This window comes from Spermophilus citellus (genome assembly GCF_964194105.1).
Source record: "Spermophilus citellus genome assembly, chromosome: 14".
NCBI lineage: Eukaryota > Metazoa > Chordata > Mammalia > Rodentia > Sciuridae > Spermophilus > Spermophilus citellus.
Genome location: NC_138194.1, coordinates 45,614,035 through 45,626,627, shown reverse-complemented (window position 1 = coordinate 45,626,627; position 12,593 = coordinate 45,614,035). Strand labels below are relative to the sequence as shown.

The 12,593-nt window shown below is 33.1% G+C and overlaps 1 protein-coding gene across 22 annotated transcripts in view; it reads left to right on the top strand.

Moving 5' to 3' along the window:
* STAU2 (staufen double-stranded RNA binding protein 2) overlaps positions 1 to 12,593 on the top strand; it is a 333,473-nt gene that overhangs the window by 24,686 nt on the left and 296,194 nt on the right. For 13 of the 22 annotated variants that reach the window (XR_014018766.1, XM_081266105.1, XM_081266093.1 and 10 more), the window contains one exon: positions 9,586 to 9,716. The exons of 4 other annotated variants lie outside the window; for them this stretch is intronic. Coding sequence is in view for 16 of the 18 variants with exons in the window: in XM_081266105.1 (XP_081122231.1) it covers positions 9,586 to 9,716 (131 nt within the window). In the remaining 2 variants the exon portion in view is untranslated. Of the gene's footprint in view, positions 1 to 1,923; positions 2,007 to 9,585; positions 9,717 to 12,593 lie in introns of all 22 variants that reach the window. 5 more of the 22 variants (XM_081266088.1, XM_081266089.1, XM_081266090.1 and 2 more) reach the window with 2 other exon arrangements.

The following is a 12,593-nucleotide window of genomic DNA, read 5'->3' as shown; positions in this document are numbered from 1 at the left end:
TATAAAAGGAGAAATGAAGAGGAAAATTAGAAAGTATTTTAAACTGAATGATAATGTCAATATGACATATTAGAAGATATCACTATACTAGCACTTGGCTTTGGAAATTTATAGCACTGAATGTCAGAAAAGAGGAAAGTTCTCAAATAAATGATTTCAGCTTTCACCTTAAGAAGAAGAGCAAATTAATCCCAGAGGAAGCCAAAGAAAAATAGGTAACCTAAATAGCTTTATATGTATTAAAAAAATAGACATTTTAGTTAAAATCTTCTCACAAAGAAAACTTCAGATTTAGATAGTTTAATTGATTAATTTTTAACAAACACTTATGGAAAAAAATGCCAATTTTATAAAACATAATTAAAATACTGGAGCAAATTAAAATATTGAAGCAATATGTAATCCTAGTGAGTTGGGAGGCTGAGGCAGGAGGATCATAAAATCGAGGATCTAAGTAACTTCAGTGAGACCTTGTCTCAAAATGAAGAATAAATAAATACTGGGAATGTAGCTCAGTGGTAGAGCACCCCTGGGTTCAAGCCACAGTACCAAAAAAAAAAAAAGGTAGGACATAAGAGCAATATACAAAACCCAATTGTGGCCGAGCACAGTGGCACCTGCCTGTAATCCAGCGGGTTTGGAGGCTGAGACAGGAGGATCATGAGTTTAAAAAGCCAGCCTCAGCAATGGTCAGTCTCTAATAAAATACGAAAGAGGGCTGGGGATATGACTCAGTGGTTGAGTGCCCCTGAGCTCAATCCCCGCTACCAAAAAAAAACCCCCCAAAAACCCAAACCAATTTTATTTCTATGAATATTTTCAGTAGCATCAAAAGGAGAAATACATATAGGCAAATCTAACAATATGTTAAAGAAAATTAAGAACAAAACATTTCTAAGAGGGGCTGGAGTAGTGGCTCAGTGGTAGAGCACTTGACTAGCATGCGTGAGGCACTGGATTCGATCCTCAGCACCACATAAAACAAATAAAGATATTGTGTTCACCCAAAACTAAAAAATAAATATTAAAAAAAATTAAAAAAAATTGCTAAGAGAAATTAAACTGCCTAAATAGAGAATTATGACTGATTCTCATTATTCATGGACTTCTTCTTTGTGAATTGGCTTCCTCATTAAAACTTATTTGTAATCCCCAAATCAATGTTTTTGGTACTTTTGTGGTTGTTTATAGATACTTGCAGAGTGGCAAAGAATTCAAGTCACCTAATGCGCATATGAGGTTGAACAAGTCCACACTCTGCTTTCTTGTTTCAGCTTCCGTATGTAACCAAGTGGCCTTTTCCTGGATTATTTAGTGTCACATTTGTTGCGTTTCTGTGCTTCTTGTTTATTTCTTTGTTTCAAATGACTCTCAGGAGTAGTTTTTAAGTGCTATATAAGTATTCCTAAACCCAAGAAGGCATATGTTAAGGAGTCTTCATTTAGTCACAATATCTGTGTGGCTGTGAGTTCAGTATTAATCAACCAAACATATATTTATTTGCAAATATATGAAAGTTGTGTGTATGTGTTTATGTAAAGTAGGGGGTCTTTAAACAGAAACACATAAAACACATCATTATCTCAATAATGAAAATTAACCATATCTTTTTCATGGGTTGAAAGACTTGACTTTGTTAAAATGTTGATTGTCACCAAAGTAATCTATAGATTTATACTCCAATCTTTACATGCTGTATTGTCAAAATGGACAAAATAAATTGCAAGTTAAAACCATTTACCATTATACATCTATTAAAATGACTGACGTTAAGAAGATGACCATAACAGTGTTGGTAAGGATACCATATGCTTTTGCAGTGTTTAAATCTCAAGATAGCTTATTGGAAGTTGGAAATTGCAGGCATGACACTTAGGGCCTGCTTTGAATCAGATCCTTGAGCATCTTCTTTCTGTTTTTCAGAATCGTGGTGGCACTGTCAAGACTTTATAAAGGACAAGAGCAATTAGGATTTAAGACATATTATAAACCATTCCCTACTTTTGGTATGGCTTTATAAAGTAATAATATTAAAGTTAAACATGCTCATGTGAAAAAAGTAAAAGAATACCGTATATTGAAATAGAAAGTGAGAATATCCCTAATCCCACTTTTAAAATACATGCACCTTTAAAGAAGATAAAGATACAATCGGAATAATTTGTAACTTTTTAAATTCAGCAATTTGCAGTGTTTTCTCATGTCATTCTATAAGCCCCATACCTCTTTTAATCCCTCTCCTCCTCCTCCTCCTCCTCTTCCTTCTCTCTCTCTCTCTCTCTCTCTCCCCCCCTCTCTTTTTCCCCCCTAGCCCCCTTCCTTCCTTCCTTCCTTCCTTCCTTCCTTCCTTCCTTCCTTCCTTCCTTCCTAATTAACCCAGGGATGCTTTAGCACTGTGCTATATCCCCAGCCATTTTTATTTTGAGAGATGGTCTGGATAAGTTTCTTAGGGCCTTTGTGGTAAGTTGCTGAGGCTGGCCTCAAACTTGTGATCCTCTGCCTCAGCTTCTCAAGTCACTGGTCACTAAGATTACTGGCTTATACCTCCTGTGCCCAATTGTTTTAGTTTTTTCAAAGCTGCATAGTCCTATGGCTGGGGATGTATTTCAGGGGTAAAGTGCTTGCCTGGTATGCAGCAGGCCCTGGATTCAATCCTTAGTTTAAAAAAAAAAAAAGGTGGCCTCAAAGCTGCATATCCTTATAGTTTATTTTACCAATCCATTATTGGTGGATAAATTATTATCTTATTTATAATTCTTATTACTACAGTCTTGCTTTCTTATTTTAATCTTCCACTTGTATTTATGCCTAGATGTAGAATTGCTGTCTTAAACTTAGGTACAGTGGAAACTTGAATCAACATTGTACACCAAAAATTAGCGCTAATTTATGTTTGCATCAGTAATGTTTGCAACCGTTTCCTGACATCCTTGCCAGTACTTACATGATATTAAAAAAAAAAAACTTATGATAATGCACTGTACATTTTAAAAAAGCTAGAAGAAAGAATTTTGAAAGTTTTTACTATAAAGAAATGATAAATGAGAAGGTAGAGATACTTAACCTGATTTAAATATTATACAACACATACTTGTATTGAAAACATCATATTACTCCATGACTAGTTATAATTTTTATATATCAGTTAAAAATAAATTTAATTCAAAAAACAAAAAAAGGGACTGGGGCTGTAGCTCAGTGGTAGTAGAGCACTTGCTTCACAGGTATGAGGCCCTGGGTTTGGTCTTCAGCATCATAAATAAATAATTAAATAAATATCCCATGTACAGCTAAAAAGATATTTAAAAAAGAAAAAAATTGCTAGTTATTATATCTTACTGGAGTTTGAATTTTTATTTTTTTAATTCTTTTTTTTTTTTTTGAACAGTTATGTTTTCTCAGTAAATTATGTGATCTGGAGCTGGGGATGTAGCTTAGTGGTAGAGCACTTAAAAAAAAAAGGGAAACTAAAACATTACATGGATTGTGTATACATTTTCCTTTTTTTCTTTTGGCTTTAAAAAACACTGATTTATGTTATTTTTGTATTTTATAATTGTTAACAGTTTGTCTTCATCTGTTACCAGTATTTCCATAGATTGTTTCTTAGTGTTATTTATCGTGTGTTCTGCTTTGCCAAAATGTTACATTTTTATGTTGTTAATTATCAGTTTTTTTTCTTTTGTACCTTCTATGTTTCTTGTCTTTAATACCTTCTATATTATAGGACTATGAAATATAGCTAGTCCAAATTTTTTTGTGTGCTTTTGTGGTATTTTGTATTTTAATACTTTTGGAATTTATTTTTGTGTTTATGTGAGATAGGAACTTAAATTTTTTCCTGGTAGATAAATGTTATAATAGAGTAGTTCAACACCTAAATAGTTCAGCAGTGATTTTGCTTGGGCAGCCTTAAGTTAAGGTTTAATTTAGTTACAAATGTTTGTTTTAGTTATAGCTGTGGACAGAGAGTAGCATTTCTTGTAGAAGGCAAGAGTCTGTGGAAGATAAATTCCTTGATTTTTTGTCTTAAATTTTTTTTTCCCTTGGAGATTAGGGTGATTTTCTTCTAATAGAAGAGAGAGAGGAGAGTCGGGAAAGAGATAAAAACTGTGTCCAAATCACTTCTAGGACTAGGGATAGAAATAGACTCTTCTCTAGAGAAATATGCTTTGGAAGAGGAGGTAGGAGTTCTGGTTTAGGAAACTTTTGGAGTTGTAGTGAATTCTAATTACATTTCTTCCCCATTATTGCTTTCCATTCATTTTGTATTGTGTTAAATGTTCTGCTTGCATTTGTCAAATATGATGTTTTCTGTGCTTTTCCCCTTGTCTTTGAAAAGCGTGACTTTCATCTTGCCTTGGTAGATTCCTGCTTTCCTTAACTAACCTGATTGCCACCTCTTAAAATCTTATTTTCTACACTCCTTTTCATTAGGATTCCTTATAACAGCCTTATTACAGCACTGAAAATACTGTAAATTATTGTATGTGTCTACTTTATGTGTCTTTTTTCTTCTCGGAGAGTATGAGCTCCTTTGGATACAGAGAATTTGCTTGTTCATTGAAAACTGTGAGCTACATTATTTCGGTATAGTTTAAAGATTCAAGTCCCAGAGAATCCAAGATATTTTGTAGAGATATAAAAGTAGAGTACACACTTGATTCTAATGTATGAAATATGATTTGTCAAGAGCTCTGTAATGTTGTGAACATCCAATAAAAAAAATGTAGTAGTAAAAGTAGAGTACATCTAAAAAAATAGAATGTATCTGTGCTTTTGTTGGATATGCATTTACTGTTGGTATCAGTGTTTCTTATCCAATTTATGGCAAGTTACATGTAAATAAATTTCAGATCAATAAAGGTAGAATATTCCCTTATACACATATGAAAAATCTTAAGTGTAATTCTTATAATACTTGGGAATTTTCATGGAAAACAACATTAGGCATATGTGATATACCAGGAAAAATAATAACACATGCTTTTCACATATATTCAAGAAGTACATTTCTATGAATAAAATCAATTTATCCTAACAGAACATTTTAGTTCAAAATATTTGTAATAGGGAGACATGAAAAACATTTGTATAGCTTTCTTAATAGTTTTAGTATTTGATGATAGCATGTTTTAATAAATACTTATTATCACAATAACAGTGGATTCTTAATCATAGTTAACAGTGTCTTATATCATTTTATTCAACCTATACAATCATCTAATAAGATAAAAACAACTACTATCCCTATTTTACTATATAGAAAGTGAGATTTAAGATATAAGTTCTTTCTTTCTTTCTTTCTTTTTTTTTTTTTTTTTTTTGGTACCAGGGAGTGAATTCAGGTACACTCAGTCACTGAGCCACATCCTCAGCCCTATTTTATATTTTGTTTCGAGATAGTGTCTCACTGAGTTGTTTAGTGCCTTGCCATTGCTGAGACTGGCTTTGAACTTGTGATCCTCCTGTCCCAGCCTCCTGTATCCAGCTAGGATTTAAGTTCTTTCTTAAGGTCATATAGATATCAGTAAGTGACAGAGATATCCAAAACATGCTCTTTACCAGAAGAGGAAATCAACAACCCAGTTGTTCTCTCCAAATGGCAGAGTCTTAGATAATGAAATCCATTATTATCAGTTTTATTTACTTGTAAGTAGGCTCTTGCTTACCAACTACCCAATGAACTTGAAGCTTACTTCAAAATAACTTCAGGGATAACTTAGGTTTCTTGAAAATGTCTATCTACATAAAATTGTTTCTCATTTTTTGCAGTGTTAACTTTTCTAAAATGTTATATATAAATTAAGTCTATCATTCTCTCTCTGTGTTTCTCTCTCTCTCTCTCTCTCTCTCTCTCTCTCTTTTTGTCTGTGTATGTGATACTGAGGATTGAACCCAGGGTCATGAACATTCTTTCAGGTGCTCTACCATTGAGCTATACTCCTCAGCTCTATATCTCCATTTTTATAGAGCAATTTGTTTTATAATTTGTAGATGCTTTATCCAAATTTTGGTATAATTCTAAAATTATTGCTGTATCATTAGGCTCTGTCAAATAGTTAATACTAATAAATAGGGAAACAGCTATTTAAGGAAACAGCTATTTAGAATAAAGTTTTAATCATTTTGTAAAGGAAAACATTACAACTACAGTTATTTTCCCATCAATTAACTTTATAGTTGTATAGCATGTTATTAGCACTTCCTTAAAAGGATTTAGATCATTTTTTTTTAAATCAAAAAAGGCTCATGTGACTATAAACGTACCATCTTATTCACTTTTTTAGAGGGGGTTGTTTGCTGGGGATTGAGCCCAGGGGAACACTTGACTAAATCCCCAGCCTTTTTTATTTTTAGACAGGATCTCCCTAAGTTGTTCAGCTGGACTTAAACTTGTGATGCTTCTACCTCAGCCTCCCTAGTCACTGGGATTAGAAGTGTGCACCACCACACTGGCTTAATCACTTTTTTTTTTTTAATATTTATTTTTTAGGTGTAGATGGACACAACATAATGCCTTTTTTTTATGTGGTGATGAGGGTTGAACCTGGGTCCCGCCTGTGCTAGGCGAGCACTCTACTGCTGAGCCACAATCCCAGCCCCATTGATCACTTTTTAATATATTTAAAACTTGTACAATTAAGCATTTTCATACTATAAAATTTTACATTATGCCAGCTATGCTCTGATATTTTTGCATCAGATGAATATACAGCATTATTGAATTATGAAAATTGTACATTAGTAGTATAACTATTATTCCAGTATTAAATGAAATAGGCTGATTTTTACCAGATTTTCAATATTTTCTCATTTTTAGCAAAAAAAAAAAGTCATTCTATTTTTGCTTTTTGATGTTCAATAAGCCATGCTATTTGTTGCACTTGAGTATTTCATATCATGGTAAGCAAGAACTAAAATTGATTATAGCTGCAGGTCACCAAATTTTCCATGATAACCAATTTTCCAAATTGAACACACAATGGATTAAGTAAAATGTGGGTTTTCTCAACTTCTCTTGTCTTTTTTCTTTGTACTATTCCCAAAAGAAATAATTGCTAGTTTTTATGTTTTTTTTTTTTTTTTTTTTGCAGACACTAAAAATAGTTAATTGTAAATTCAGCTGTCAGCTGTATTGGTTCTACACTTGGTTACTTAGATTTTTCTCTCTTTTTTACTTAGGCCTTATCAGGTATTTATGTAGTTTTCTTGTAGAATAGTTTCTTTTTTTAAAAAAAAACTTTATTTTATTTACTTATTTTTATATGGTGTTGAGTATTAAACCCAGTGCCTCATATGTGCTCTACTACTGAGCCACAACCCCAGCCCATAAAATAGTTTCTTTAAAAAATTTTTTTTTTTTTAGTTGTAGATGGACAATACCTTTATTTATTTATCTTTATGTGGTGCTGAGGCTTGATTACAGTGCCTTGCGCGTGCTAGGCAAGCACTCTACCACTGAGCCACAATCTCAGCCCCAAAATAGTTTCTTAATCATAATGTTCATGATCAAGTCATTGTAGTAAATTATTGGTTTAAGAGTAATTAGGAATTTAAAAGAATACTGTTTTCCACACTAATCTTTGCCATAGAAAGTTTGAGAATGAAGTTCTTAAAATCAGCAATTTCTGTTTATTTTATGTATTATCCATACATTGTGCCTATAGTTTATTTAAGTAAACTTGCATGTTTAATAGCTAGGTTTTAGAATTTTTATTGGCATTGATCAGTGGGAGATGAAAGGAAAACTGAAAATTAGTTAAATCTGTCTATAAATGAGATGAAGAAAAATATAGGATAAAATAATATAATATTAGAAAAATATTCTGAAGCTATAATAATACCTTATATTTGCAGTATAGTTTAGAAAACCATACTATACTTTCTAAAATCTTAAACTCACAATAAAATTGCGAATTAAGTAGGGTGGCTTTCTTACCTTCATTTTATAGAAAGAATAGAAAGTTTAGTAACTTTAAGCAAAGTCATTAAGACCTTGAAGGTTAGGGAAGGATTTTTTAAACAAGATATAAAAAGCACAAACTATAAGAGAAATGATTGGTAACTCTTGATAGTCACATTTGTAATCCCACCTACTCGGTAGGCTGAGGTAGGATACCAGGTTTGAGGCTAGCCTGGGTAACTTGATGAGATCTTGTCTCAAAAAAAGGGCTGAGGATGTAGTTCAGTGGTGGATCACTTGCATACCATGTATCACGTCATGAGATCAATCCCTTGTATCATATGCATGAATAAAAAAAAGAACTATAACATATAAGATAATCAGGAAAGAAAAGGAGTAGTTCACAGTGCTGCATAAAGTAAGACAAAATGTTTAACCTTACTAGTAATCTGGGCATGCAAATAAAAATAATAGTAGGGAAAAATACCCAAGAGACATTAGTGGGATACCACTTGTCAAACATCAAGTAATGGAACATTAAAGTACCTGGCTGCCATACTCCATATTTTCAAGCTTGAGGATAAATTGTAATTCTTATGCTGCCAGGGGAATTTCATTTGGTACAGTCATTCTGAAAGCTGTTTAGCAGTATTTTCTTGTAAGAGTGAAGAATTAGAAAGCACCCTAAATGTCTCTTAGTAGAGATAGGGATAACCACATTATTGTATGGAAAAATCTATAGCAGTTAGATGTAATGCACTAGATCTATATAGGTTAAAATTGTAGAAACATAATGAAGAGTGAGGAATGTAAATTGTGAAAAATTCTAAGTTGTTTATTATTGTTTATGTAAATACAAAACCAAATGTGTCAAAACTGTATTTTCTCATGAATATACATGTATGTCCATAAATATATTTTGAAATATCCTACAGGAGTATATTCTAAATTTATGTATTAGTAGTCTCTGGAAAAGATAAAAGGAACTTAGTTGAAGTACTGTTTTTTAATAGAAGAGATTCATAACTATAATGTGAAATAATCAAGATTTAAGGTAAATATGGAAAATGTTACCGATTTCAGTTCTGACTGTTCGGTAGTGGGCATTTGTTAAATTATTTTTTCTACTTTTAACTTTCAAAATTTCCTAAAAAAAAAAAAGAAAAGAAAGTTTAATTTGCTGAGGGTTCCCAAATATAGTTGGAAGAACAAGTACTTACTTTTAGAACTTGATTCCCAAGTCTATAATCTTTTCTACTCTGTGCTGCCTCCAAATGAGAAGGAAAAAAATAAAAAAGAAAGGCTAGAAAAGGTGGACAGAATAAGCTTTTTAGTAATAAGTAGTCAAGAATTTACTTGATTATGATAAAATTTCTTGAGAGTAAAGGAAATTTATAATATAAATTGAAAGTTATAATCTTATTTAAAAATCTATGCTGTTGTTACATATGTATAGAGAAGTATTTAATAAAAAGGTACTTTATTGTTTAAAATGTGATATATACTTCTGTTGCATGTAATGGAAGACATTTTAGATGATTTGATTTTTGAAATACAAAATTCATGAAAATAATGTATTCATGTATACAATCTAATTTTAGTCCAAAAAGTGAAAACTAGTTTTCTTCCATTTTGTAAAGTCATTCTTGACAAAAACTTTATAGCCTTTTTATTTGCAGCTTCTCTCCAAGATAAAATGGCAAACCCCAAAGAGAAAACTCCAATGTGTCTGGTAAATGAGTTGGCCCGTTTCAATAGCATCCAACCCCAGTATAAACTTCTGAGTGAAAGCGGGCCTGCTCATTCGAAGGTAAGGTTATGAAGAGAGGTGGTCAGACATGCTTATTAAATTAGCAGACTTACCATCTCAGGTGTTAATTGTACATTATTTTGGAGTGTGGGGTGGTAGATGACCTGGAGGCTCTTTGTTTTGTATCAATATTTTGAAATGTAAACAATTTTGTTGCTTATTATGATTTGTAAAATGCTTTTAGATACAGTACCTCACAAAAACCTTATCAAAAACACAAGAAATACAGGTTTTTAAAATTTCTGTTTTGTAAATTGGGAAACTCAGGCACAGAAAAGTGACTTGCTTTATAGTTCAGAATTGACAGTAGTAGCACTTAAGTATGTTTGTTGGCTCCAAGTACAGTACTCTTTCCATTAAATCACAGCTGCTCCAGTATAATGGAGACAGAGCAGATCATGCAATGGTTAACTATTGATACATCTTCTCCAGTGTGATGTTTAGTTTTAAGATTCATCAGTTATGAAAGTTGTGTATTCCAGCATTATCATCTGAGTATTGTTATAATATTATTCTTTTAGATGGAAAAGCAATTTGTATATAGCTACATACACGTTTACATATATACATGTTATAATGAAGTCTGCAATTAGTATATTTGATGTCTGTTCATCTGTGAAAAATCTCAATTGTGCCTAATTTTCCTTGGCACATTTTAAGTATTGGATATTATGGTAATTATACATTTTTATATGCAATGTAGAAACAGTTGATTCTGTAAGAGTTGATTGATCTTCATAAAGCCATTGGCTATTGGATTAATTGTTTTCTATCATCTCCCTTAAAGTAAGGAAAATAAAATGAAATTAAAATCTGTCAGTGTTGCTCCCTGGTAGAGGCTTTTCTGAAGGACTCATAGGCAACTACTTAAGTTTTTCGTATTATCTTTTATTCTTGTATTGGCACAGAAAATAGTTTGGCTAGGCTTTACTTGTTCATCTATGTATCCTGACTCTCTTTTATATACTTTGTGCTCTTAATCATGTTGAACTGTTTGCATTTCTCAGAATATTTCATGTTATTTTCACATTTCTGTGCTTTGCCTAAGTTAGATTTCTCTCGACCTTTAAGATCTTTTTGCTTTTATTGAACACCAAGCTTACTGTCTTGTATTCCAAACTTCTGTTAAACTTCTAATCTTCCCACTGGGCCTCCAGCAGGACCTGAAGTTGTAGTGATTACCGTATTGTGACAGTAGTATATGTTGTGTATTACTTTTGTTCTTACCCTCTGCTTATTTAGGGTTGTATATTTACTATTCCTTATGTCCCTTGCCCACATGTCCTTCTCAACTCCTTATTACCAATTCTAGGTATTCTTCCTTGAGGTAATTCTGAGTTTTGGTGTCATGCAATCAGAAACGCCCCACTTCATTCATGATAGTAATTTATTGATCTCTGGGTTATTCATCGCATTTCTCATGGCTCCCTTTCACTTTCTGCAATTTTCCTTCCATTTAAATTATTAGTGATTTTTAAATTTTTTTGTACTGAGGATTGAACCCAGGGGAGTTTACCATTGAGCTACATCCCCAGTCCTTTTTATTTTATATTTTGAGACAGAGTCTTGCTAAGTCACTGAGGGTCTCACCAAGTTGTTGAGGGTCGCCTTGAACTTGTAGCCTTTCTGCCTCAACTTCCTGAGTCACTGGGATTACAGGTGTGTACTCCCATACCTGGCTAATTTTTAGTGATTTTGACATCTAACTAGATAATTGTTCCAGCATGCTGACCTTTCAGTTCCTGGAACTTTTCCATTTATCCTGTTTTCTACTTTCCTTCAGCCACTCATTTCTGTAATTGCACTCTTGACCTTGTCACTACCAGTGACCCCAAAATCCTCCATAATTTTGGTTTCCGGGACTCATCTCTTGCTGACATGAACCTCATAACTTTCTAGATCATTGTTTATTGTAATTTGATTTCAACAGTCCTTCCATATGACCAATCTATTGATTCTACCAGCTTTTTACTGTTCCTCACTTCCATTGTTTCTTTTTGTAGTTGTAGATGGACAGAATGCCTTTATTTTATTTATTTTTTTATGGTGCTAAGGATTGAACCCAGTGCCTCACATGTGCTAGACAAGCACTCTGCCACTAAGCTATAGCCCCAGCCCCACTTCCCTTATTTCTTAGGTTCTTGCTCAACTTAAAATTCTGAATGATTTGTATATAAATGTCCTTAGCTGTCTTGTCTGTCTTGTTGACGGGTACTTGCTGGGCAGAATCCCAACCTCAAATCTGAACTTTGCCTTCTTTTCTGAATAATGGAAGAATGGCCTGTAGAAGCCAAGCCTTCCATTTGTGTACTAGACCACAAGCCCATTACTCCAGGTTCACTTCCCCTGCCCTTTTCTCTTGACCCCTGCTTGCTTTTGTGCTGTCAGTTTCTCCTGCTAGTGAATCATTCCCATTGGCGTACAGATAGCCTATTCATTTTTTTTCAGTCTTAAAAAGATCTCCTGGCTCCACTTCCTCCTCCATTTATAACCTAATTCTCCTGTTCTTTATAGCAAAACTCCTAAAAGGAGTTGTCCACATTAGTTGTTTTGAATTCCTCTGAAGGCATGATTTTGTTCCCACCATTCCCACTGGTCTAATGAAGGTCACCAGTAATATCCTCTTTAAATTTCTTAACAATTGTCAGTCCTGTGCTACTTGATCTGTTGCCTATATTTGATATAGGTGAAATATATTCAATTCCTTATTGAGATGTTTCTTTTGTTAGCTTCCAAGACACTGTGCTGTTTTTTCCTATTGTCTAACTGGCCACACTTTAAAAATTTCCTTTGATTCCCCTCACCCCTCTGTCTCTTAGACCTTTTAATTTTGTGGAGTCCCAGAGTTCAGATCTTGGACCTCTTCTTACTCCCTTG